The following is a 26,395-nucleotide window of genomic DNA, read 5'->3' as shown; positions in this document are numbered from 1 at the left end:
AGGGGCGTTACCGTAGTTAGGTATGAAACGACCAGAATGTGCGCACGGAATGAGCAAGACGCCTGGCTATTTCCACTCGCGTTTTTTAGATGCGAAGCAGATTTTGCGCTGGGCTTTGTCCGTAGTTCCGTTGGCGACCGTCCGCTTTCTAAAACCTACCATAGCCATCTGTAATATAATGAGCGCGCGTTCGCGCCAAGTAGAAGTCCTCTTCGTCGTGTTATTCGACCGCCTTGATGATGATACGTGCAGAGCGCGCGCTCGCGCCAAGGAGAAGTCTTCTTCGTCTTGTTCTTCAACCGTCTTGATGATGATACGTGCAGAGCACTTTAGGGGCCAGGGCTACCGTATGCTGTCCTAGCTTGGCGTAACGCAGACAAAACCACGTGTGAGCGCGTTCGGGCCTGTGTAAGGGGCTGGGTAAGACGCTGTGGCCTCTCCCCCTTACACTCTCTCAGCAATCACGTGATGGCGTCGGGGAACGAGATTCTGCAGACGCGCCGTGAACCCGCGTGGCGTGCTTCAACAAGAGTTTGGGACAAGTAACAGCAACAGCAGCAACAGTGAAATCATGGTGGGCTCCACATGCAAGGACGCGCTAACATCGGGCAAGGTGCCCGTGATGAACGGAAGTTTAACTCGACCCATGCGTTCCTTCGCATCCCCACGTGGTTCCCTTTAGTGGGAGATGGTGAAATTTTTTTCCCCCTGGGCACTAGCCGCCGTTTCCTTTTCTGTTCTTTCATTGTCAAAAGAACAAAACAATGCGTTCTCGGTTGATATTCACACAGGCTAAAACACTGAACTGGAATAAAGTTCAGATGGAGCATGAAATTAAATAGACGAGGAATGACAAACACGCAGTCGTCACTTATTCCTGCGACCATGTTCCGTGGTTGCGCTACGCCAAAAAAGAAAAAAAGAAAACTGGTTTTCTTCCTTCATAGGACTCCCTCATGAGATCAAAGTGAAATAATAACAATAATAATTACTGATGCTTTAGGTAACTTTTTTGTAATTAATCAAACATTAAATATTATTCGAACTGTTCCCAACGGAACGTTGTGAACAGCAGCATATCAGAAACGTTGTTTCCCCGCATTTAAATAATACTTTTGCGGTATTTAACTTAGCATATAAAAGGTATACATTGGGCTTGGTTAATTTATATAATTACCGGTTCATTTTTGGCTTCAGCGTCGCAATAACGACGTAACAGCACCCGTATACCATGCAGTCAACACTTTTTGTTTTCGGTCAGCTATCCGGGATATTGGCGTGCTACTCAGGGAAACGTTCTCCAAAGCCACGTCGTTGGAAGGTTTTAATCGATAAACGAAGTAAGTGCACCACGAAGCTTTCATGCATGAAAATGAAAGAAGCAGAACACGGTGAGCACGTAAAGCCGTTTATTTACAAGCATGGAGGCAAGCTGATTTAACAGAGTGAGGCGGAACGAAAAGTAACCGTGAAATCACAGACGTGAAATGCAGAACTTTACAGTACGAATTCAGTGACATGAACAGTTTCCGAGAGCAGAAATCGTTGCGCGAGAGAAACAAAAAAAGAAAACTCACTATTACGAACTCACTATTATTATTATTATTATAAAAAAAAAAACGTAGTAAGTGTTGGAGGTTGCAATTATCGCAGAATTTGCGGTCGTCGCGTCACCGGGAGACATCTCTACATTGACGCAAAACATCAACACAGCTAAACCTCCAAGTAGTCATTACATTACACAGCACACCACTGCAGAAGCAAGCCGAAACGTGCAGCAGTGTACTGTACGATTTGTCCCCGCAAGTTTCAAACAGTGAATGCGTAAAAAGCTCGAGTATGGCCTCCGCATTTCAGTTTCGTAAACTCTGCGATACAAGTGTATACCACGGTCGGTTCTGCGGACGTGTGTACTGCGGTGTCACTCCATTATTCCCCTTTAATTAGAAAAAAAACATCAAAACGACACATGAGTTTTGCGTCCCTACGACAATAAAGATAACGTAATTGAGCGCGCTGTTCGCGGTGCACGAACGACCTGTGACAAACCCGCGTAGTCTGCTATCAATTGACGTAATTCAATGTAGGATGAAGAAGACATATAAACAAGCTTAAGCTTCACAAATTTAAATATGAAACAATTTGAAAATTTATCAACAAATAATATTGCCATAAGTTTAGCTTAAAGTGAGCGAACAATTTACCGCGATACGCAGAACAATGGCGTCAGCGGTGTTGTGCTTTGAAACGAGCAGGAGAAATTGCTACGTTAGATTTTTTGTGTACTAAAGTGGTCAGCGAACGGCGCGTTGTTGCAGTTGAAATGCGCCTACGGCCACTCTACTCTTCGATTAGTCAGCAATGCAGATGGCTGCAGACAGACCACGGCAAGGCCTGACAACAATGTTAACTAAGTTCATAACATTGCGTATGGTATATGCGCTACATCGCATGACCGAGACACCGGTTTATCATCGAGTAAAACAGAACGATTGAAGATTCCAGAAGTTCATTCCGGTGTATACTGCGGTTTGCGAGCAATGTCAGATTCATCATCCAGCGAATACAGGTCAACTGGTCCGGGTGACTGCTAGTGAGCTCAGTAAGATGAGTCGTCCAGACACAAGACAAAAAGATAACGCTATGAGGTTAGGTAACGTGTTCTACAACCTCGCTGAGGTCTTTTCAATCAAAACAGGTCCGCGATGGCCTGTGTACGAACTGGCGGCACTTTGAAAGAGGAATGACGCTGCTCTCACACCGTAAGCAGCCCCGGCACGATGAAGAACAAAGAATCTAGTTATGCCAACAGAGGTTTCTTTGGCGTCACGGTGTTACCGGTATGTTGTATCGCTACGCTGCTGTACAAAACGACCGTCGCAGATGTACAACGGCAGCGATCGGATTACGCCAGCGGCAGGACCGCTAACGTAATCTTCTGTAGGCTCAGCTCCGAAGACAATCAGATCAGGGTGGCACGATGCAGCTACAGAACGTCTGACGGTCAACGTCCATTATACAGGAGTGATTGGTAGCGACAACAACACTGTTCTGGGACACAATGTGTCGGGAGACAGTGCCACATTCCTGAATCTCCAGGACAGCAGATAATCGCGGCACGACATTGCCGCCAAAAGTCCAACAAAGCCGAAGCCAGAAACGCCGCGTATTTCGTACATAGAGCGACGTCCGCTGGAGATCCAGGACAGCAAGCGTCCGGAAAACAGAGATGGCAACTCCGCAAGATGCGTGTCTGTGATCCAGCGAGGCATACATTTAGGGCACGGCCACTGGCGCCTTGTGGGATCGCTGCGCGAAGGCGAAGTTAACGCCGGAGTCCCAACACTGTCGTAGCACGTGGTCTTCGGACTGCTTGCGAGCCCAGCAATGGTGCCACTGCGACAGGTCGCTCGCGAGGTCGGCGTCCTCCGGAGGGGGCCGCGCCTCGATGCCGTTCACGCAACGCCGGCACGACAGGGACTCGTGGGTCGAACTGCGAACTTCCTCGGCGTCCAGCCTGCGGCCGAGAAGCGGGGGAACAGGTCAGATTAAGGGCGTCATGCCGTTCGTCCGGAAGCACAAGAGGCTAAATAAAGGCGGTGCTCCTGGATAACTTGGAAATGCTAAAGAGTCGATGTAACGTCAAAGACTACTCGTGTCATGTCGGTACGCGCCTTAGATGTCAAAGCGGTAATGCTGCCTATAGTTGATTGCTAGAAATTTTGCAGTGCAAAAGCTGAACCGAAGCGGAAGCCGTTTCGCAGCGCAGGGAAAATCGAAAGAGCTAAATATGTGTAGGAATATTGCCACGCGCGCTTTTTTTTCTAACGTGTAGCCACTGCCTTGCGCAGACCGTGCCGGAATGTCTGGGAACCTTCCAAATTATTTTAGACCCTTCTGATCAGATTGCGCGCACAACGCTAACAGTAGAGTTCCGGAGCTAACGCGGCCACCAACGGTAACGCTGGACATGTATAAATGCCGACGCGCCTTACCGCTGATCAGTTTCATCGACGACCGACGTGCGCCGATATCTATACAATCTCAGTGGCATCCTTTTTTTCCTAAAGGGCTTCATCTGCACCGGCTTAAGTGTTTATTTTCTTCGCCAGTCTGGTGACATGGCATGTATACCTGAAGAGGTCCCTGAGGTCGGCGGCGCTGAAGTGTCTGGCCACGTCTTCCTCGGAATCGACGACGCAGCTGGAGAGCGCCTTCTTGTGCGTCTGCCGCTGCAAGATCTTCTCCTCGATGCTGCCCGAGCACACGAGCCGGTAGACGAAGCACGGCTTGCGCTGACCGTCTCGCCACACCCGGGCCATCGCCTGAGCGTCGTTCGCCGGGTTCCAGTCCGGGTCGAACATCACCAGCCTGCAACAACAACAGCCTTTTTCAGGCACATTCAGAGGCGCGCGCACGAGAGGGGACATCTTTGATCCCTGAAAGCCACGGACCAAAGGCAGGCCATTGTGAAGCACGATGTCTCTTGGACTCGACCAACAAAGGGGGAGGGGGGTAGCCCTGCGATGAAACGTTGCCCCCCCCCCCTACTAGTGGGGAACCCTGCGCACGCCTATGGGCACATTGGCTCGGTACGCGCTGCGTGTGTTTTAGATGCGTATAGTATTACAGCATAGCTGTTATGGCCGAGGTTTTCGGGATGTCGTAGATAGAAAATTATCATAATCATGAACCGGCACGCGCTCTCTTCCTCTTCTTCAATGCCTTCCTGTTCTGCTTCGCCCAGAACACGTGCGCCGATGTTTCCGGTGTGGGTTGCAATAACTCTGATGGGTGAGAGAACGGGTACAGAGAGAGAGAGAAAGAAAAAGAAATAAAGATAGAGAAAGAGAGAAATTCTTGGCGAGGCGAGATTCGAACCCGCGTACCCACGACCCGAAGGCGAGCGTCGTCCACTTGGCTATCCAGGCACGATATCAGAGCAGAGCATAACATAGCAAGTGGGTGGGAAAGGGATGTAAGGGTGAGGAGGAGGGGAGAAGGAGTACAGGGAGAGAAAACGAAAGACACGGAAAGAAAGAGAAAAAAGAGAAATAAAGGGAAGAGAGTGAGAGAAAGAGATAGAAAGACAGACAATAAAAAAAAAAGAGAGAAAGCATAACCATGTGTAGTATAGTATATAGCCAGGGGTGAGAAGATATAGGTGAGAATATAAAAGCCTAGCCAAGCCAGGTCCAGCTAGGCGCTACCAGCTCTGCTGTGAGCCAGCCTTGCGCGACTTAGTGCAAGCTAAAAAAAGAGTCCTTTGACTCTTTATTGTGAGTCCCGACTTGCCACATATACGACACTGGCGGCCGAAGGTTTAAATGCGCAAAATCGCGAGTGGCGTAGCATACGCCGTTGGAATCGATGACGTCGGGGCGAGTCGTAGTGCAGAAGCCTCAAGACGGCGGCGCCACCTGTGTTTTCTTTGTTGCGCATCTTCTCGCTGCAGGGGCGCTGTTTAATATTTTGAGATGGCTATATTGTTGGCGGTGCCAATGGCTATTTACTGATACGAGAAAAATCGTTTTTTGTTTTTTTTTCACTGTTCGAGTGTCCCGAGAGAATAATACGGAACGAAATATGGGTTGAACTCCGAGCAGCGGCAAAATGTTTGTTTGGCGGTAACTTCAATTTCTTTTTACTTCATCGTTTCTACATTTCAGATTTGAAAATATATATATATATATAACCACAGATAATTCTCTCTCTGTGCTTTCCCTAGCTTCGTTTCCTGTAGACTTCCCGTGGTCGTCTGCACCTCACGGGGCTTTGCAGTGCCTCCGGGATCACCACACCTCAGACCTCATGTGATGAAGTCATCATGTGACCTCAAGTTATGCGAAGTCATGATGACGTCACAAATTTTGGTGATCTGTGATGTCATCACGTGATGGTGCTTTATTGGATGGATGCTATGAGCGTCCCCTTTAAAACGGGGCGGTGACATGTCTGCCACCAGGCTCGAAAAAAAAAAAAAAAAAAAAAAAACCCTTCCTTGTTTCATGTTGGCCAAATACCTTATCTACATTGATTAAAACTATGTTATTATACCAAAAAATATAAATTCACGGTCCATCTCTCTGCCTCTTAAGGCAGAATGACCTTATTTTTCCCCCATTATTTATTTTTGTTCTTTATCTCTACTTTTCTGCCACCAATACTCTAACCGTCTCTTACTTATTTCTATCGCGGACGTGTTCAGCTTTCCATTGTTGTCCCTAAAACCCAAGGCTTCATGTAGACTCGTGCCCACACGTATACCTGGGTGAATATCGCCACATTCAATCAGTACATGTTCCATCGTTTCCTTAGTTCCCCCGCAGCATGTACATTGTTCTTCTTCGTTACTAAATCTCGCTTTATAACTACGCGTTCTAAGGCAGCCCGACCTTGCTTCAAACAGTAAAGCGCTTCCCCTTGAATTATCATAAAACCTTTCCCTCCTTATTTCGTTTTTTCCTTTTCGGTAGTTACTCAGAGCCGGCTTCTTTTCCATCGCTGTCATCCAATAAGTCTTCTCCGCCTCTCTGACCTTCCGCTTAATGCTCCTTGTTGCCATATCGCCCGCACTGCTAGCCGTATATTTACTGGTGAGCCTCCTAGTTCTTTTTCTCCACTGCGTGTCAACGCTTTTTCTATACAAATACCTGAAAACCTTCTCTGCCCATCTACTCTCCTTCATTTTCCTCAGCCTCTCTTCGAATCTCATTTTGCTCTGCGCTTCCCTCACTTCAAAGCCTGTCCATCCCATATCACCCTTTACCGCCTCATTTGTCGTCTTCCCGTGAGCGCCCAACGCGAGGCGGCCCACCGTCCTTTGATTTACATCCATTCCTGATTGCACCTCTGACTTCATGCACACCACTGAGTTCCCAAATGTAAGCCCCGGAACCATCACACCCTTCCACAGCCCTCGAAGCACCTCGTACCTATTGTATCCCCATAAAGCTCTGTGCTTCATAATTGCAGCATTCCTCTTTCCCTTTGCTACCGATGCTTTCTCTTGTACCTCCATATATCTATCCCCCTCATTTACCCATACTCCGAGGTACTTGTACTCGCTTACCCTCGGTACTCGCTTACCCTCGGCATCACTCGCGTTGACGCCGCCGTCGGCCACTTTTCGAGTTTGACGAAAGCATCTAAGGCTTTCGCCTTAATAATCGAGCCCCCCTCGGTTCCCCCCGCCGTTCTCTGTCCTATAAACGAGGACGACGTGGATGACGACGACGAAAGCCCCCGGGCTACGCGCGATTCCGTGGAGTCTCGTCCCGTCGCCGAAGCACATCGCGGGTCGCCGCGACGACGGGGGCGTGTTGTGTCGTCACCTCCCTCTTGAAGAAAAGAACGTCGTCGTGCGTTCTCTCTCTCATCTCTTCCCTCCCTTGCACGTTTCGTCCCGCTGTGCGCGCGTATCCTGCGACAAGCACGCACAGCGAGTCCTGCCTGCCCATGATGCAGTGAAGAAGCGCGCGCGCGCGGATCGTAAGAGCGCGTGTAACGGGCCACGCTGACACGGTCGCCACGTAACCGCGGGGTCGGAAGAGGAGAAAGCCTTCTTCCAAGGGCGAGGTAAAGAAGAAAAAAACATTGCGACACGGGGGACAAACGTTAAAGGAACAAAGAAGAGCTCCTCCGTACGGTGTCAGCGGATGAAGAAGAGCCGACGTCTAATGCAAACACAACGCCACGTGGGGGCGGCGCGCGCGTCCGAACAGAGAGCTTACGCGCGCGCTCCTTTACGACCGTGGACGAATGTACGAAAACGACGTTTGTAGAATGGAATGAAGGAAAGAAATAAAAAATGTATTGGCGCCGATGTTCTGCGTAAGTGTCCTATATATACTGCAATTGATGCGAAGCACTTATTACACTGAGAGAACGCGCGACTAAATTTAAAAATTTAGATTATTATTGCACTTGTTTCACTCTGACGTCAGCACAACCGTGACACATTTGCCCGAACAGCTGTGGATCTATGCTATCATGACAGCATCTTCCTTTCATTAACACACCTTCCGACCGACGACACTGTTACAAACGATCCGTATTACCGATTACAGATGCAGACTAGAGAAGAATAGAAATGGGTTTGAAGCCTTACGACACGGAATCCACGGATCACTAATTCATGACCGGCTGCGTACCGCTGAGCTTGAAAGTAATAAAGGGTGCAACTACTGCATTTTATCGCCACTAAAAGTCAGTGAAGAAACTTGGAGGTTAAGAAAAAAAAAAAATGCTTGAGGAATTCATGTAACAACACAAAAAAATAAGAAAGAAAGCAAAGGACGAAAAGCGAAAAAAGCGCGTTAAGTGCTCTTTTCACTCTGTCTCTATCGTCGTCCTTTCCTTAATTTTATTATTTTTTCACATTAGTTGCAATGAACCAACTAGCCCAACAAGCCATAGGCGTGCGCAAGGGGAGGGGTCGCTGCGATGAACCTTCGCCCCCCTGAAGGGGAACCCTGCGCACGCCTATGCAACAAGCAACCATGCTTGAGGAGTTCAGTACAGCGCGACGAGCGGGGCAACGAAAAATGACATACGTACCATCAAGAAACAGCAAGACAGCTATGTGTACTAAAGAGTAAGCCTCCGATATTCTAGGTGACAGCAAGAGCAAGAAACGAAGTTTTGTGCATCAGAGAGGTCGCCACTGAAAGCGAGTGGTCGGTTTTGTTCTTTCGGTATGGCAGTTCAAGATTTTAAAGAAAAAAAAAAGAAGAGGAAAGAAAGAAAGAAAGAAAGAAAGAAAGAAAGAAAGAAAGAAAGAAAGAAAGAAAGAAAGAAAGAAAGAAAAAAAAAAGGCCGAGATATGATAAAAAGCATACATTTCTAACGCGGACCTCAGCAGTTAAGCAACAAGAAACTATAAAGCTCCGATGTCTTCCGTAACCTGCACCAATGAGCGCTCGCCTATTAATGAATGCATCCAGCGATTTTGAGAGATAAAACCACGATATAGTTGCAAAGCACGCTGCAGACTCGGGATTAATTTTGACCACCTGGGATTCTTTAACGTGGACTTAGATATAAGTAGACGGGCGTTATTGCATGTCGCCGCCATCGAGATGCGGCCGCCGTGAATAGGAATCGAACTCGCGCTGTGCGGCTTAGAAGCGCAACGCCAAAGTGGCTAGGCCACCATGGCGGACGTTCGCCTGTTTGTCAAGCTACTACGTACATGTGCATTATTCTGTGTATGGCGACTTCCCTTTAAAAGGCGTAAAAGCAAAGACAGTACGCTACTGATTAGTGTTCTCTAGATGCCAAGACGTTGCTCGGACAAACTAAACTAGACGTAACTCTGTGCTGACTTTATCCGCGCTAAGCTCGTTAAATCCAATGTCGAGTTCGATATAGGCCATAATTATCTATATCCCATTCCGTTATGGGACAGTTTACACAACCACGGCCATTGGGTAGCACAACTATCACAATTGAAATTACGCGCTGCATTTCAAAAGAGCTCCTGTGGCGCCGTACGTCGGCGGCTTGCGGTACTGATCTGCCGCCATGGCTTCCGAGATCAGCGGGCTCGCGCCAGTTTCGGAGGCCATGCTGCTGGACGGCAAGCCGGACGGCGACAAAGTTTTACGACGATGATACCTGCGGCTTTCTTTCGGGTTCTAGGAATAGCAGTCTTGTAGAGGCGTGGCGACAGCCAGCAATCGGACATGAACGGCGAAAATCGTTCTTTCGCATCGCCAAGAAGTGCCGCTTCGCGCGAACATGCATGTGCATTTTGAAAGTCCTTACACATACGCATCAAGCTTTGGCTCAGCCTCAGTCTTGCTTTTTTATCTCTTTGAAACTATTGTGTTCTTGTCGGTCTTCTTTGTAAAAAAGATTATCGATTAGATCAGTGAATCAAGGCAAGGTTAGCCAGTCAATATCAGAATATTGATATAAACATTAGTGTAAAGAATTTTAATTGTAAAATATTCTGCAGTATTTTCAATATCAGCTTTGACCTTAATATGTTATGGTCTTTGTGTGCAATAGCTTTCGCAATATAAAAGCTAGACGGCCGACACCAAGAACACTGTGAGCACAGGCTGACAGTGACATTACGGTAGATAATAGGAAAGAAAGTTAAGAAAGTCAAAGCAAAATTATCATTTGTCCTCGGCAACTTGAACCAGCTGCTGGCACTAACAAGATACCGCCTAAATATAAAACAGGATGATCTACAGCTCTGCAGAAACGTGCAACCTGTACATTCCTGACTTGTGCATTGGCATTCCCACGATACATGTGCATTTGGAGAGGCTTCAAAGTGGTGGGCTCCAGACCACCTGAGCTCTTTTAACTTGCACGGCTGCAGCACAGCAGGGAATCAAGCTCTTGACTACACGGTGAGCGACAGAATGTTGCAGTCGCAAAGCTTACATTACAAGTCGCCAAAACAAAACAGACATTTGGGCGAGTTGGTACACTTGTGAGATTGTGAGGCAAGTGACATTGGTTTTCTAATCTAGGTTTGTATAGCTGTGAGGAAAATGAGGCTTGTTTTCTAGAGGTGGCACAGCCCAACCACAGTGATGCCATCACTGTGCACAATATCAGCATGCCTTTATTTCCACCTGTTTATGTTTGTAAATGGTTGGCAAATGTCCTGTTTTGCAGGCTGGCACAGTTGGTTTGTGTTGACCTTTTCAGCTTGTTTCTGTCAATAAATTTCAGTTGAAGGTGAACACTTGAGGTATCTTGTATCTTGTGTCTCGCACTATTTCCATTTTGCCAGAGAGACTCAGAATCACTTACCTGTTGGCTCCAATAAGGTTGAGTCCACAGCCTCCTGCCTTGCTACTAAGCATGAAGGCAAACTCTGGACTGGATGGCATGTTGAAAGATGCCACAATCTTCGCCCTCTTCTTGATGGTCATGCTCCCATCCAGTCGAAAAAAGCCATAGCCACGTTCGCGGCACAGCTTTTCGAATACGTCCAGCGTTTGGGTGTAGTTCGAAATGAGCACCACTTTGTCGTCAGTTGTGCTTCGGATCACGGCTAGCAGAGAGTCGAGCAGGCGCAGTTTTCCCGATAGCTCGGGCTGCACCGAAGGTCCACGAAACATCCTCTCGTCTTCCGGGAAACACTCGCGCACGAGTGATGGGTGGTTGCAGAGCTTCTTAAGAAGCGTTATGGTGGCCAGGGGAGTGGTGCCCTTCATGCCGGCTAGCTGCTCGTACCTGCACAACAGTGAATGTCAGAAACTAAATGTGATATCTCTAACAAAGAAAAAGCTCTACAGTTGGTTACAACCTAGGAGTAAGTAGAATCTCTGCCCCCGCAACTGTAGAGCATCTACTATTCATCCGAGCAAGAGATTCGCGCTCGGTGCTTTCCGTTCAAACCACGAGTACTATTTCACTGCTAATTTAAATACCATGCATATTAAGATTGAAAGTTCACCGCCCTTCCTTAAAATATTACATTTGGCTCAGCCGTAGTGTCGAAATCTTTGCTGACATCCGAGCAAAAACTAGCGATACGAACATGTGTCTGTGTGGGAAAATCGCCTCGCTGAAATACAGGAGAGGTGATCAATGTCACAGAAATGACAAAATGCCATTGCAAAGGACATCTGGACATCTATGTAAATTCTGCCTTGTTGGGTCAGTGACGGCTGTGGGCGGGGCTTATATTCATTCATAGGTTGTAACGAACTATAGATAGTGCAAAATAACACGAATTCAAAGCAATGACAAAAGAAGTGGTCATTGTAAGGGTACTTGTCGCATTACTGGCTTGTCACACTTCAGATCATTTCATGTCCTTTTACACCATAACTATGAATTAACAAGCTTAGCACCAAGTAGGGGCCTTTCTCATTGGCTTTTCAAGACAAACGTCCACGTGTGTGTGAGCAGTGACGTGCATTACGAAAATAATAGTGATTTGCCCCAACAGCACTCCTGCATGTTTTCACCACACAGCACATAATGTATGCCACATAACTGAGGTGTGAAAAAGAAAGAAAAAGTGTGAATGCGTCAGACAGCACAGAGTACAGGCAGGCTGGTGACAGTGTGATTGATGAGAAGATATGTCAAGTGAGCATTCAGCATAGTATGTTATCCATATTAGGGTAAATGTACTAAGGAAAGGGTTTCCCAGACTTTAACACCAAAGTAGTGGATCTGGGGAGCATTGACAACAAAGAGCGAAATTTTTTTACCATCACTTCTGAGCTCCAATTGTCACTATTCTTACCATCAGACATTCATGAATGTATTAGCTAATAATAATCAGGAATATAAACAGGAATAACAGAGTATCACTCTTCAAACTGAGAATTTTCTGCATCGGCCAGGGTCAACTGCACACAATTTCTGGCAGTTGTTTTTTTCGCATCGTAGTCACTCCCCTCCACGTACAACCTTCAATTGTGGTGGCATCTCAATGAAAAAAAAAGTATTGCCAGATTTTTGGAGGTCATGCAATCTTCCAGCTATACAACCATTCTGAGATTTCATAATCTTGTTTGCACTCATGTCTAAGTGCTATCATCAAATTGTAACAAGCTTTAATACCTGCAAAAGGGCTTCTTTTTAGGTGAGATGGCGCTTAGATTGGTTAGGTGTGCTTGACTGTGGGGCAAAATACATTTAGAAAAGAGAAAAAGCTTTTGTTCCCCCTTTTCAGGCTATGTATTTTGCACCACAGTCAAGCATACCTATTTAATACCTGCATTAGCAGTAGCTGTGCCTCCTCACCTTTGCTGTACACACTGCAGTAGCATTTAACACAAAGCAGCAGTTCAGTACATGCACAAGCGATTGTATGTTCACCGGCACTAAGAAACTCAAAATAGTTTGCATACCCATCCAAGTAGGCAACTAAGTATCCATCGATAGAAAGCACATAAGAGAATGAACAGTTGCATGACAATGCAACGACGCCACCCATACCATGTGCGCTGCATCGCTGTCATGGAACAGCAAACAATATACTCCATCTTGACGGGCAGGTAACGTGACAGAAGGGCGTTAGTCCGGCGGATCAGGCACCGATTCACAATTCCTATGAGCTCATCTAGTCTCTCCTGACCACGCGCACGGTCAGCGTCGGTCGAGCAGGAGTCCCTGCTTTTCAAGATTGGCAGTTCAAATTTCTTCTTGAACTCTTGAGCCGTGCCGAGGATGCCTTGGTTCACAAAGTGGATGAGGCTGAAGTATTCGAGCAGATCGTTCTGGATGGGCGTCCCCGACAGGAGCACGCGCCTTCGCGTCTGCAACCCGTTCAGGGCATGGTACGTCTGGTTCTCGCAGTTCTTGAGCCGATGACCCTCGTCACAAATGACAAGCCCCACCTCGCCACTCTGTAGTGCTGCAGCATGCAGACGGAAAGTTTCGTACGACAGGATCAGCACAGGGGTGCAGACGCGCCTGCCGAAAGTCGTCATGAAGCTGCGAATCTGAAATGAATCAGAGACAGCAAGAAGCATTATACATTGTAGAACTGAAACTTGCGCGAGTTAGTGAATATTCGTATTGAAATCGCAGCACACAAAAGACAGTGTCCGTGTCTTTTGCATGTGCTGCGATTTCAACACGGATTTCAACATGGGATGCTTTGTAAACTAATGGAACAAATACATTATGTTTCAACATATTGCATACAGTACACTGGCAGCAGTGCATACAAATATGCACTTCTTAGTCATATTGTCTTCATTTCAATATTTCTGTAAAAGCAGCTGCTCTCTACGTGCTCATGCATATTCCCAACTGTTTTATGCATGGAGCAGTGCACGATTGCTAAGGGTCTCCAGTTACATTAAACAGCAAAACGGAATGCAAAAAATGAAAAGTGAGCTGCTACAATGTTCACATGCAACACGTACTACTGAGATTCTCACGGACAACTGTATCGTATTCCCCATCCCCAAGAATAACAGGAATCACAAGTTGTGCAGACCTCAGAGTCGATCTCAGCCTTGCTGCCGCTTTCGATGGCAACGGAGCGGACCCGATCGCCCAGCCACTTCGACAGCTCGTTGTGCCAGTTTTTCACGAGACTGCTGGGCGTCACGATGATCGCTTTGGTGATGGTGGGCGTCGCAAATTCGGAACTCTGTCGCAGCAGCGTCCACAACAGGGTGATGCACTGCAGCGTTTTTCCGAGTCCCATCTCGTCGGCCATGATGCAGCCGTAGCTGCCTTCGATGCGGCAGCCCGTCACGCAGTCCCACATGAACTTGACGCCTTCGCGTTGATGGGGACGCAGCACCTTGGTGAGCACTGGATCGACCACAACGTGCACGAGCTTGCTGTTTCCCGTCATCTGTTCGTGGTTCGTCAGCGCCGGAGGTGCGTACAAGACCAGTGCACCTTCTTCGTCGGGATCGTGTAAGGGGCGCGGACCAGAGGTTCGCTTGAGTCCCAGCGAGCGGCTTTGCAGGCTCGGCACGTAGTTCGGGATGGGTACCTTGTACGGCTTGCAGAGCAGAGATCGTATGAACGCTTCGTGTTTGCTGAGCACGATGCGCTCGCCGTTCTCGGTGGAGTCTCCATTGGAGTACGTTTCCTTCGCCTTGCGTATCGAGACGCTGTTTTCGTCATCTTGAATACATCGTCGCTTGGCCAGCTGGCTTGGTGCGAAACATCGCCGCATGATGTTCTGCGTCGGCCGCAATGCTGAGCACAGGCCGCTTGAGAGTACAGATAGCTTCACCCGTAGAGAAACAAACGATAAGATTGATACTCACACGACAGCTTGTCACGCGTCTCCATGTAAAGTTTACAGCAAGAACCAACACGTTATTTCACTTGTGTACTATCCGAAAAAAGGCGGGTAGCAGCTGGCCGCGACAGTGTCGCCAATCACAGCGGTGTGCGGCGAATCAAGTAACCACAGAAAACATAATATGTTTTTTTTTGCGTGTGTTCCATGTCCAATTAACATTCAAGACTAACTGTAAAAAATTTTAAAAATATTGTTAGTTGTCTTGCTGTATTAGGTTACTGAGACTTTGTAGAAATGAATTTTGTTCGCTCTAGTTGCCATTTTTGACCACCAGAGCTTCGAAAAATCAAAGCAGCTTTCGCAGCGAAAGTGACATTTACGGTACCTTGCACGCTTACCCATAGCCGTTCCTTTTACGAAAAATTGGTGGCCGGTGATGCGTTAGGTGAGATTACAACCCCAACGTGTCTTCAGATGCTACGTGAGTGTAGAAGACATGGATAACGAAGCCGACGACGCCTTGCGGCTGGAGCGACGGGCCATCAAGCGCATCATCGATGCCAAGCTCAAGGCGAGGCCAGGTACGATGGGTCACTCGGACAGTAAAAAGAGCTCGATCTCTTTTAAAATAACTCGTGGGAATCACCGCTGATGAACACACATTTTTGTTTCTTGTTGCCCGCGCTGCGGTATTTTTCTATTCTTGCGAGTGCCTAGTCCACCGTGTAAGCGGCGCAAGCGTGGCTTGCATGGTGGGACAACGGTTTTTCGCTCGAAACTTGGTCGTTCGGCACTGCTGATCTGTACCGAAAGCTTTGCATTAGTTAAGCGGGAAAGCGGACGATTAATCGTCGACGCGGATTGTTATTTTACAACACTCACGTGCACTTTCATTCTGCTGCAAGCGGCGTGAAGGGCATGGCTACAATGAACTTCGATTGCCCTCGTATTAGCAAATGCGCCTACAAATATGAAGGAAACATCTTATTATTTTTTTTGTGTGTGTGTACGCTTGAGTTTGCTCAGAGGGTCTCCGTATTATAAGGAATAACGTAGTCGCAAGAACAGGCGCTTAGCTGCAGTTTGTCGTGCATCTGTATTCCGCGCTTTCGGTTGTGCTTGCTCGCCGCCGCAGAACAAAGCACGCCGTTTTGGAATCAATGGTTTTCGGAAATGGTTTTACCGTTGGTTGCCCATGGTCCCAACTTGTTGCGTTGTTGACGTGTACGGTAAGGTACCGTTACAATGCTCCTTTATTGGCGCTTTTTCTTTTTTTTTCCCCGCATACCTCTACGGCACCTAACCGTGATTGATCGAATTCGCCGTCTTCACAGCTGTAAATGATTGAAGAAAAATGACAAAAAGCATGAAGTGTTGAAGACCTTCGCATGCTGTTTTAGCGGCGCTCAATACGTATGTCGCAAGCATTGACGCTTGAATGCCAAATGCGGTCGCAGCACTTTTTCTCGTCGATTCTTGACCTTTGCACGGTTTCTCTCGTTCTTTGCCTCTGCGCAGGCCGTACGTTGTGGTTCAAACGCGGTCCAAACAATGGTAGGTATACCCCACCATTTGTTGGGTGGAGGAATTTCCATCTGTAACAATACGAGCGACGTGTTACAGACTGTATGAAGCTTGAAGATGACTTGTTTAGTAGTGTATCACTTGTTACTTTTGAGGGCGCATAGAATATTGCTTGCTCCTCGAGTAGTTTTTAAATATTGAAAATCAGATTTTAACAATGTAAGCAACACGAATTTCACATTCTAGTATTCATAATTTTAGGACTCAAGTCACAAGTGAAGCATCATGAGCACATATGCATATAATTTGCATGGTTATAACTCCTGTCAGAATCTTTCACTATGCATGATCTCGTGTCTGGTGCATCAACAGTGCCCGCCAGGATGAAGTTTGTTGTTGTAAAATTATGCACCAGTTTTGTGTATATGGGCACCAGTTGACACTGTGGAATATCCGTGCGCTGTTAAAAGAATATTCCTATTTATGAATGGTGACTTTTCAATTTGTATAGGGCACTATTCAATCTAAAATTTTTAAATATTCGAGCACCCAGTATACTGTATCATTAACCCGAAAAATATATGTTGAAAGGTTCCTCTGCACAATACTCTGAGGAAGCCACGAGCAATTAGGACATACAGAATTATAACGTATTTAAAAGCCTTACAAACGCGCAGCCGTGTCCGTCACCCTTTCAATAAACCACCATGGCCCTTTACGATGTGCCAGTAGGCTTTCAATTCCAGCTTGTTCGTGGTGCTGCTGTAAACTGCACGCAAACCAACAGCTGTTTCCTGTTGTGTCAGGTTTTTATGCCTTGCCTACTCTGAGAACGACCCAGGATCTTCCATCATTGCATAAACGCTTGTTACAGCACAGAAGGTGGAACTGTTCATAAAAAGTACTTTTTTTATTGTTGTAGGGCATCACCTGCTTATGTTTCATTGTTTTGCCATTAAATATTACAAATCAGTCAGTTACTGTGCTGGCATTAGATAGATTTTTCAGTTTCACAGCTCTTATTTTGTGCAACGAATTTGTTGCGTCTGAAAATTTTCGTAATGTATCAAGTGATTATAAATGTGTATTCGTGTCACTCATAAAATAAGCTAGACAGCTAGTGGGTTTTAATTTTTTTTTTTTCAGAAAATTAAGACATGACAAACACTTCTGTGCATTTGTACGTGCAAGGGAATGCTGTCCAATTGATATTTGGGACATTGCTCAATATATCTTGTGTATCAGATTCTCAACTTCATTGTGAAACAGTATGCTCTTTAATGTGGTTAAGCTGTTCCTATACACACACATTGAAAGGCAGATTGTATCACAGTGAAGTGAATAAGCTAATTGGTTACATATATAAAGAGAGCACATTACATGTGTGAACTGTGTGAACATTAATAAAGAAAAGGGACTCAGTCCCACATGATGGGTGCAGTGACCCCTATTCATGTGATAGTAAAATAATGAATTTGTAAAATAAGTAATCACTCTTGGCAGATATCAATACTTTTACCATCTCTTGCATTTCAAATGCATCTGTATACACCTGTGCTGCATAAATGGTAGTCCATGTTAGAAATTGTAGGGCAGAACATACTGTGAAAGCAATGACTCTTCTCTTGTGTTATGTTATGGGTAAATGCTGATGATTCTATTTGTTTAGAAAGAAATGACCTGCAGGTAAGTAGGAAGAGCACAGCATACTTATTATGGCGCGGATTCTTTTACAGCAGATGAGCCGTACAGTTTATTCACATTTAATACATTATGTGTGTGTAACAAAGACTTGAAGGGCAGTTTGATTATCCTCAACATCGCACATGTTATTTGCGCCGGATTTTAAGGAAGCACTCAAAGTTTGTTGCTCTCTATATTTGTCCTTTTACTTTCCATTTAAATGCCATGAATACAGTACGAATAAAAAAATGGATGTGGGCAGGGCGTAGTACTCGTAACTATGAATCACCATCCGTACATCTCTTTTTCTAACTGTGCTAACTGTGTTGCAGTGTGAGCAACCTGCTGTACGCATTGCTTTTTTTTGCGTACAATGGCTGTGCTTGCTCATTGCATTATTGTCTGCGCTGCATTTGCTGCAGTGAGTGTATGACTTTACAACAATGCTTTGTCAATATGGAAAGACATTCCTTTGCCAATTGTGTTTCTTTTTCTTCATTTCATATTTTGTGTTTTGCACATGCACAGCCGTAATTGTAGCACAAATTAGGAGGGAAGATGACCTAATTGTGTTCCTGTCTTTTGCTTTATCGAGATTTTTTTTGTCCTTTTTGTGTTTATAACAGTGGAATATTCAACAGCTGTATCTATTTTACCTGCAGTAGTGAAGAAAAAGCTAGAATGTAGGAATTTTGAATGAATTCATTGCCTCTTTTTCTTATTCATCAAAAGCTGTTTGTATGTTTTCATTGGTTTTCAATATTCTGAAATATTTAGTTTATTGGTGGTACTGTACTCATTTTCACTTTATTTGCACTTTCAATTTCATTCATATTATCTGGTTCTCAATACACAAGAGTTCGTGTGCAAGCGCACTTGCTTCATTTGTCTCACTTTCATGTAGTTCTAATTAGATAGTAAACCTGCAATAGTATTCAGACTCTTTCTGTTTTCGAACCTGTCCAGTTATTATTAAACTTGCATTAGTGTGCCCATATTTTTCAACACACTAGTTGATATATACAATTTTTTCGTAGTAGACTCTTCAAATAGGCTAGTGGTGTGTACAATGCGTAGACAGCACACTGCAAATATGTGGCAGTGGTGGTTTAATAGGTTATTGCCCAAGGCTTACACATTTAGCATAATGCAATGCCAACTTTCTGAGCAGTTCAGCTAATGTCTAATGTAACAAACTGTAGAGCCTTTAATAATTAGAGAAGCAAGTTCATGTCAAAACGTATACAATGTTTGCACATATGAATCAGAGCTGTATGTGAATAATTACGTTCGTGCCAGCAGAAACCCATACATTAAACTCTGCATAAAACGGTTTATGCTCTATCGACGTAATGATTTTGATTTCTGACAAAACGAGCACACAGAGGTAAAGTGCGCTCGTGGTGCCGAATGTGTCTGCCTTTCTGTGTCTCCGTCTTCCTCAGTGTGCTGATTTTGCCATGAATCAGCAGCTTGCTCATACCCCTGCGTTTGTCAATCAGTATTGATTTAATTGGAATGTTTTAATTGTTTAGGTTATGAAGGGGCTAAGCTAGGTGGTGAGTTGCCAAACCTCCTGTGTATTCGATGGCCATTGCGATACTTTGTTTAAATTTAGCGCAGTTCCTGGTAGCTGTGTTTCCAGTTCCTTTGTAATGTTCCTACCATCATAACTCAATATACACTTCCTTTGCAGAACTGTTTGAGCAGGAAGGCGATGGCTGGAGCAAGCTGGGCTACGCAAGCAGCTTCAACATGGAGCCGAACTCATTGCCAGACAACGTCGAGCGCATCCATGTCAACTGCGTGTCACCGGACGAGTTCATCGAAAAGTACGAGAAGCTCTACAAACCCGTCGTCATCCAGGGAGCCACGGACGACTGGAAGGCCCAATACAAGTGGACCCTGCCCGTGAGTTTCTTGCCTGCTCTTAGCATCCTGACGTGCTGGAACACCTGAAAACGCTGTAGTGCCACATGAAGTAACGTGCCTCTTTCATCCGTACTGTAGATTCTCTTTGAACCCCATTGGGCAGCGTTCAGCGAACATTTGATGGCCACTACTAAAGTGGTGGTAAACCACCCCTCGGGTTCAATGAGAAAACGCATCCTGCAGATAGCAGGCACTGCTATGAACACCTCAACCAAATCTTGCAGTTGTGTACGGCAAGGAGAGTTTACAAGCTGAGCACAAAGTTGCCATTTTCTCAGGCCCTCTTCTCATGCAGAGGCCTGTGCTGACTTTCATGGGAGCTGCCTGCGCCTGCCATTTGATGTCAAACAGCAAATAGCATGCTGTTGGCCAATAGCCGCCATAAATCAAGAGCGGCGTTTGGATAAGATGGGCTTCGTGCCACAGGTTGTCGCCACGTATCGTCGCCGCAATCCGTAGTCTGCTTACATTACACAGTGACCCACACTCCCACATAGGAATCGCAACGGGAGAGAGTGACCGCGTTTCATCACATGCGTTCAAGGTCAAGACGCGTGCTGACGTAACTTCTTCACTCTTTGCCACTCCTCCCTGTGTAGCTTTCAGTGCGATCGCTGTGATGAGAGAAGAAAGCGCTTTAAGTTAACAACAAATTCCTATAGCTCCGCCCATTCTGGACGGATTCGAGAAATTTTTTGCGGCAATCAATTCATGTGGCAGTAAGCTCCAATACTAAGGTCATTTGGTGATTACTTGGAAAAACTGTTCATGACACCTTTAAAAGGTGTCATGAACAAGTTGGTGTTGATTGGTACGATATCATATAGCGATTGACATTGATTGGTCATATGTGTTACGTTTTGCGTTTACTGACATGTTTCTTTGCTCTCCCCTTGACAGAGGTTAGCTAGGAAGTACCGCAACCAGAAGTTCAAATGCGGCGAAGACAATGATGGCTACAGCGTCAAGCTCAAGATGAAGTACTTCGTCTACTACATGGAGAACAACAGAGACGACAGCCCCTTGTACATTTTTGACAGCAGCTTTGGCGAAGTGAGTGATTCGACGTTTTTTGCACCACACAGCTGTAGTACCGAAGCTTTTCCCTAAATGGTATTCACACAGAATTACAGTTCCTCTCGGAATTGTTGAAAGATTTACTGAAGCAGAAGCAGTCAGATTAGGAAAGGACGGGGGGGGGGTACAGCAGGTGCCGTTTTGTAAAATCACATTGGCACAACAACATTGTGCTAAAATATTTGCTTCTACCAGATGCATACCTTATTTAACTGCTGTTTGTCAGGCTTCTGTCCTCCTGTCAACGTTTTGATTTGTCTTGGCTAATGAGAGCTAAAGCACACATGTGAGCATGTGTGATAGATACATGCAGTTGCTCCTGTTCCAACAAAACAAACAAAAGGCATTCTTATACCAGACTAAACTTAAACCCCTGCAGTCCACTTTCATGTTTGTTACATGGCTTTTGCATGTTTCTTACAAGAGAACATTTACATAGCTTTTCTTTATATAGCCGTAATCTAAAGAGTTTTTCATTCAGAAGTGCTGCTGCTACTAGTGGTCCCTCAACGCTTAGGAACTTGCGCCATATTTTTTCTGTAAAATTTATGTCACCAGGTGGATGGGTTGTTCTGACCTAAAAAAAATTAAGCAGTCTTTTTAAATATCTCTATGCATTGTAGCTACAGTTCCATGCTTCGACTGAAGATTGTTTAAGTGTGTATTTTTCCGTGTTTAAGTAAGGCCTTTGTAGGTCTGATTCATACCCCAATCAATTTAAGAAGCTATAATATTAGATTAGAAATTTTAGATGTAATATGATACCCCTTATGTAATACTCCCTGGAGGTGTCTTTAAGGTAATAAAGCGATGAGATTATGTCATTGTTGTGTTCACTTTGTAATGGCCTCTGTACAGATGTTTAAGGCCTTATGTGATGAGTGCTTTATCATGCTTTTAAAACTAAAGCATGGTTGCGACTTTGCTTAATCCTATATTTGTGCTTTCACTTGCAGGGTGTAGGAAAGCGAAACAAGATCAGGGTAGGCAGACGCAAAATATTGATCGTACTAAAACAAACTACGAAGCGCAAGTGCCATAAATATGAGTGTAATATAAGTGATATTAAATATTTTGATAAACTTCATAATATGTTTATGCATTCTTGTGCAGTATGCCTGCTTGCAAAACCCAGTAAGTATACTGATGCCACAACGCAGTAAGCTTTGTTGCAGTAAAATTACTGTAGTAGGAAATACGGTAGAACTCTACTGATCGTTGTCTCCATTTTGACTTGGAAAGATGCGGAAATGTGCCATGTATTGACTATTTGGTGCAATCCCAAGTGGTGAAAATGTATATGTCATTTGCATTGTCCTTTGTTTGCTCAAAGCAGACTGATAACAATGAGTCTGTCATTTATACCCATATAGTGTGCAGTACTGGTACACCAAGGGGTTATTCTGTACTAGTCCACTAAGTGGACTGAACATTTTAACACGCAATCTCATAATGATTTGACACAGTTGGCTGTGACGATTGGCACCAGCGCATCTGCTCTCGAGCTCTGACCTATCAATTCGTGCTAAAATGAACATTTTAGTGAGTGGATTAATTTGCATTTTAGCATGCGCCGCGTACGTCAACTTTGAACTTGCAGTCATTGTGATAAATTTCATCATGGATCTAGTACCAACAACTTCATTGTTGTGTAGTACCTATAGTCGGGTACAACTTTAGAAATGAGTGGCATTTCCACCTCAAAGGCAGATGCTCACAAGCCTGCACCAGTGAGCGTGCACACTAGAGTATTGTCATAAACCTCAAGTCAACAATGACCCTGCTGTCAAAGAACATTGCCGAGTACATGAGCGGGACTATGTCTTTAGTAATGGAGGTAATCGGCTGCCCTGCTTCGGTCATCTGAGCGGGGCCTCTGCTGCCTTCTTAAGTTTCATCCTACTATAACATTGCTTTACTTTTTTGGGTGGGATAAATGTTATTATTGATAGCAAATGCAACTTTCAACTTTCTTAGAAACTTTTACGTGCCATTTTTTTACTTTTACTAACACTGCAAACACAATGAGTTGATTTCCATGTCTTGTTTCACAGTAAGTATCTATCTCCATTTGTGAATATGTTCTCTTGGAACTTTCTTGCCGTTTTAGTTCAACCGACTGCATGTCTTATTGAATTTTACCTTTTTCCGGTCTTGAGTTTTGCCGTCCTGCTTGTGAAATTCGTCACAGGCATGTATGTGTTATTGTGCCTGTACACTGTGTAGATAAATGAACGTTTGTAGTGAAATCTCGTCTAACAGGTCCTGAAGTAACCGGGAAAGTATGTTCCACTTAACAGGGGTTTCGTTCACTGAGAAAGTTGTATGCGGGACCAACAGTGAAATACAAAACCAACCAAATTAGAAGCATTTGTTTTTTTTAAGCAGCAATTTCATTACCGAGATCCTACTGTATATGTACATACATACATACATACATACATACATACATACATACATACATACATACATACATACATACGTATGTATGTATGCTTGACGATTAAAACGCGATACTCTGAGTGTGTTCCTGCTAGCAATGAGGGTGATGGCGAGGGGGAGAGCATTCGTGACACATGGTGACTGCATCTGGTAGACAGCCGTTCAATTTGTAGTTCTTTGTGGAGCCGGCACAGTGCTGCTTGCCATGGCTTTAAAACACTGTACTCACGTGCTGCGTCACGTGACACGGCTGGAACTGGCGAGAATGTGTTATGAAGGGTTGCAGCACTCTGCTGGATCCACCAAGAACCACAGATAAATGACTGTTTACTGGATGCTGTCACCATTCGTCACGAATGCTCACGTCCTCACCGTCACCCTCACCGATAGCAGCCACGTGCTCCAAGTATTGCATTTCAATTGCTGAGCACTGTACAAATGTATGTGCTTACGTAAACAATTATTTCTATGCTGTAATCATGCAGCTCCAAGAACAATGTGCAAAAGGAAATACTAGACTGTTATTGAAACTTGTATCTTCACACCTCTACTCAAGAATGTGCACATTGTGTGTCCAAAGCTTTCAATGAAAGAAAGCTTCGATCGTCAACTGTTACACACATGTCAGGTTTTCACCACACTGTAAAGCAGGCTAATTTGTATAAAGCAGGCAAACAGAGTGAACAACTCGTCTCTTGTTGTTTGCACAGCACTCGCGCCGTGCCAAGCTGCTGGAGGACTACCAAGTGCCTGACTACTTCAGCGACGACCTCTTCCAATATGCCGGTGAGGAGAAGCGACCGCCGTATCGATGGTTCGTCATGGGCTCTGCCCGTTCAGGCACTGGCATCCACATTGATCCCTTGGGTACCAGCGCCTGGAATGCGCTGGTGCATGGCCACAAAAGGTCAGAACACACCTTCTTCTACTAATGTAACATTCTGAGCAAGTGCCCCCACTCGAGCAAGTGCCCCCTCCAATTTCACTGCTAATTTCAAGTTTCTGCACTGTTCCAGGAAAACGCTGCCTCCCCTCTCACGCTCTGTATCGTGATCATGCACCGCGTTCAGACCCGATCACGAAGTGCCTTCATCTGAAATTTGTCATGAAAATTTTATCTTTTTCTATCCCGCAAAATGATCACATCCAGAACTGCAGGCGCACGACATCAATGACAATTTTCAGGTTCCCGCGAGCAGAAGCACTGCCTTCGAGATCTGTATTTACAATTTGATGATGGTGCCTGCGGCGCACTAGTCTGAAATAGCAAGGCCTCCGAGATCTGTTTGTTGTCCAGAGCTGTTGGGTTGGCATGGGATCATTATCGGAGGTGCTTCCATGCCATGCTTCCAGCGGTCTGATCGTGTTGCCTTTGTTTTCCTTGTGTTAACCATTGTAATGCGCTGTGTCATGAACAAGAGACAGAAGACTCCTGAGGAACTCAATGTTCCCCAGAAGTCTTTAAAATGGCGGGAAGACTTTGCTGCCGCCATCTTGAATTTTGGTGCTATTCCAGGAAAGCACCTTCCCTCCACTTTGCTAATAATTTCGAGTTGTTGAGGGAGGGGGGGTCCACTTGCTTGGAATTTTACGATATATGTGAGATTGGAATGAGATGCCATCTGATATACTGACACATCAACACATTCATGAATCAGCTGATAATTCAAAGACTGAGGTTTCTCTTCTTGATAACTTTTGAATGTAGACTGTTAAAAGGACACTAAAGGCAAATAACAATTTATGTCAGAGTGAAAGCTCAATGTATGACAACTTCTAAAACGGCAATATTATCAAGAGCAGTGTCCTACTCACCGAGAAATTAAGCTAAATGTATCACATGATGAGCGCCACGAGTGGGACATTTTCGAAGTGATCCCTATGACGTATGAGAGTCTGCCTACAATAACTCACTAGTAATCAAACTAGCAGCAATAAAAAAAGAACCCTCCGTGCATCAAAAGACGTGATAAAATGCTGTTTGTTCGTTTCCGTTTGACTGATGGAAAAAGAACCTCGGTGGCGTTGCCATGGGGAACGGCGCGCGCGGTTCAAAGGTTCCGTTTTCGCCGAACTGCGCTTCGCCCGGCGCCCTGCTTCGCTCACGCGGTCGCGCCTCAGTGGTAGTTTCGGGATCGCGTACTGCCGCGTGTGTTTTGCGCGCTCGTGAAAGCCGCTCTGACAGAAAGTTTGACAAAATGCCGCATGCAACGACGCCGGCACTACGAGCCCTCAGCAGCATACCGCGTTAATCGGGGCTCAAGTTGCTGAATTGGAGCCCAGCGTCACGGGCCAATGTCTCTTTGTCAAGTTCTCCATGCACATCCATTGCGGCGATTGCGGCAAGCTTCGATGGCTTCGATGGCCGTTGTTGCTGCTGTGGGTCCCGCTACTTTCGCTCTGATGCTACTAGTGTCGGCGGCCGCGCAGTAAATGCGGGCAACGTTGGGCACGGCAGCAGTGACGTATGAAAGTCGTATTTCAGGCGGGTGATTTGAAGTGCGCTAACGCGGTGTGGACCACTAAAACGTGATTTTATTTCAAAATAAGCACTTCCTTGGCATAAAAGTAGCACTATGAGGTTTCTGGACCACTATTTCAACAATCAACGTTGACTTAATATTTGCCTTTAGTGTCCCTTTAAGTAACTGCATCATTGTGCGATGTTCTGAATTCAGCAAAACATCTTTGATATGGGTTTCACGTTGCCATGGGTAAGAAAACATCTTAGCTGACAAGCATGCAGTTCCAACAATCCAAATGTTCTGTTTGAGATCAACGAGATGTATATTGCAATTTATGCAAAAATTTAAAACCTTGCTAGGGGCATTTCGACATTTTGACTTAGGCTGTAACAAAACAGTATCTAACTGTTGAATCACGTTCTGAACATTCATGTTGGTTACGATAAATGCCGTAAGTGAAAAAGCTCTAGGCCAGATTCGACTAATAGGCCTTAAAATTTGAGTACATGGCTGGTGTCTACACCAATCAAAATTTAATATTAACTTGGTTAAGCCAGATATTAAACCAGTA

The 26,395-nt window shown here is 45.3% G+C and overlaps 2 protein-coding genes across 6 annotated transcripts in view; one reads left to right on the top strand and one right to left on the bottom strand.

Moving 5' to 3' along the window:
* Window positions 1-1,404: 1,404 nt before the first annotated feature.
* The window catches only part of LOC119404521 (DNA repair and recombination protein RAD54-like), a 114,357-nt gene continuing 89,366 nt past the window's right edge, over window positions 1,405-26,395 (bottom strand). The window contains exons 1-5 of one of the 4 annotated variants that reach the window (XM_037671051.2): window positions 13,934-14,778; window positions 12,925-13,430; window positions 10,777-11,202; window positions 4,135-4,371; window positions 1,405-3,517 (exon numbers count right to left, since the gene is read on the bottom strand). In XM_037671051.2, coding sequence (XP_037526979.1) covers window positions 3,277-3,517; window positions 4,135-4,371; window positions 10,777-11,202; window positions 12,925-13,430; window positions 13,934-14,629 — 2,106 coding nt within the window. In that variant the 5' untranslated portion in view covers window positions 14,630-14,778 and the 3' untranslated portion in view covers window positions 1,405-3,276. Of the gene's footprint in view, window positions 3,518-4,134; window positions 4,372-10,776; window positions 11,203-12,924; window positions 13,431-13,933; window positions 14,779-26,395 lie in introns of those variants that run through there. The other 3 variants (XM_049418908.1, XM_049418909.1, XM_049418907.1) reach the window with 3 other exon arrangements.
* The window catches only part of LOC119404522 (bifunctional arginine demethylase and lysyl-hydroxylase JMJD6), a 122,654-nt gene continuing 111,307 nt past the window's right edge, over window positions 15,049-26,395 (top strand). The window contains exons 1-4 of one of the 2 annotated variants that reach the window (XM_037671053.2): window positions 15,049-15,282; window positions 19,605-19,819; window positions 20,741-20,893; window positions 24,070-24,266. In XM_037671053.2, the coding sequence (XP_037526981.1) occupies window positions 15,198-15,282; window positions 19,605-19,819; window positions 20,741-20,893; window positions 24,070-24,266 (650 nt within the window). In that variant the 5' untranslated portion in view covers window positions 15,049-15,197. The remainder of the gene's footprint in view (window positions 15,283-19,604; window positions 19,820-20,740; window positions 20,894-24,069; window positions 24,267-26,395) is intronic. The other variant, XM_049418911.1, reaches the window with a different exon arrangement.

This window comes from Rhipicephalus sanguineus, chromosome 9 (genome assembly GCF_013339695.2).
Source record: "Rhipicephalus sanguineus isolate Rsan-2018 chromosome 9, BIME_Rsan_1.4, whole genome shotgun sequence".
Taxonomy (NCBI): domain Eukaryota; kingdom Metazoa; phylum Arthropoda; class Arachnida; order Ixodida; family Ixodidae; genus Rhipicephalus; species Rhipicephalus sanguineus.
The sequence above is the reverse complement of the archived record's forward strand: the minus strand, read 5'-3'. Positions and strand labels throughout refer to the sequence as shown.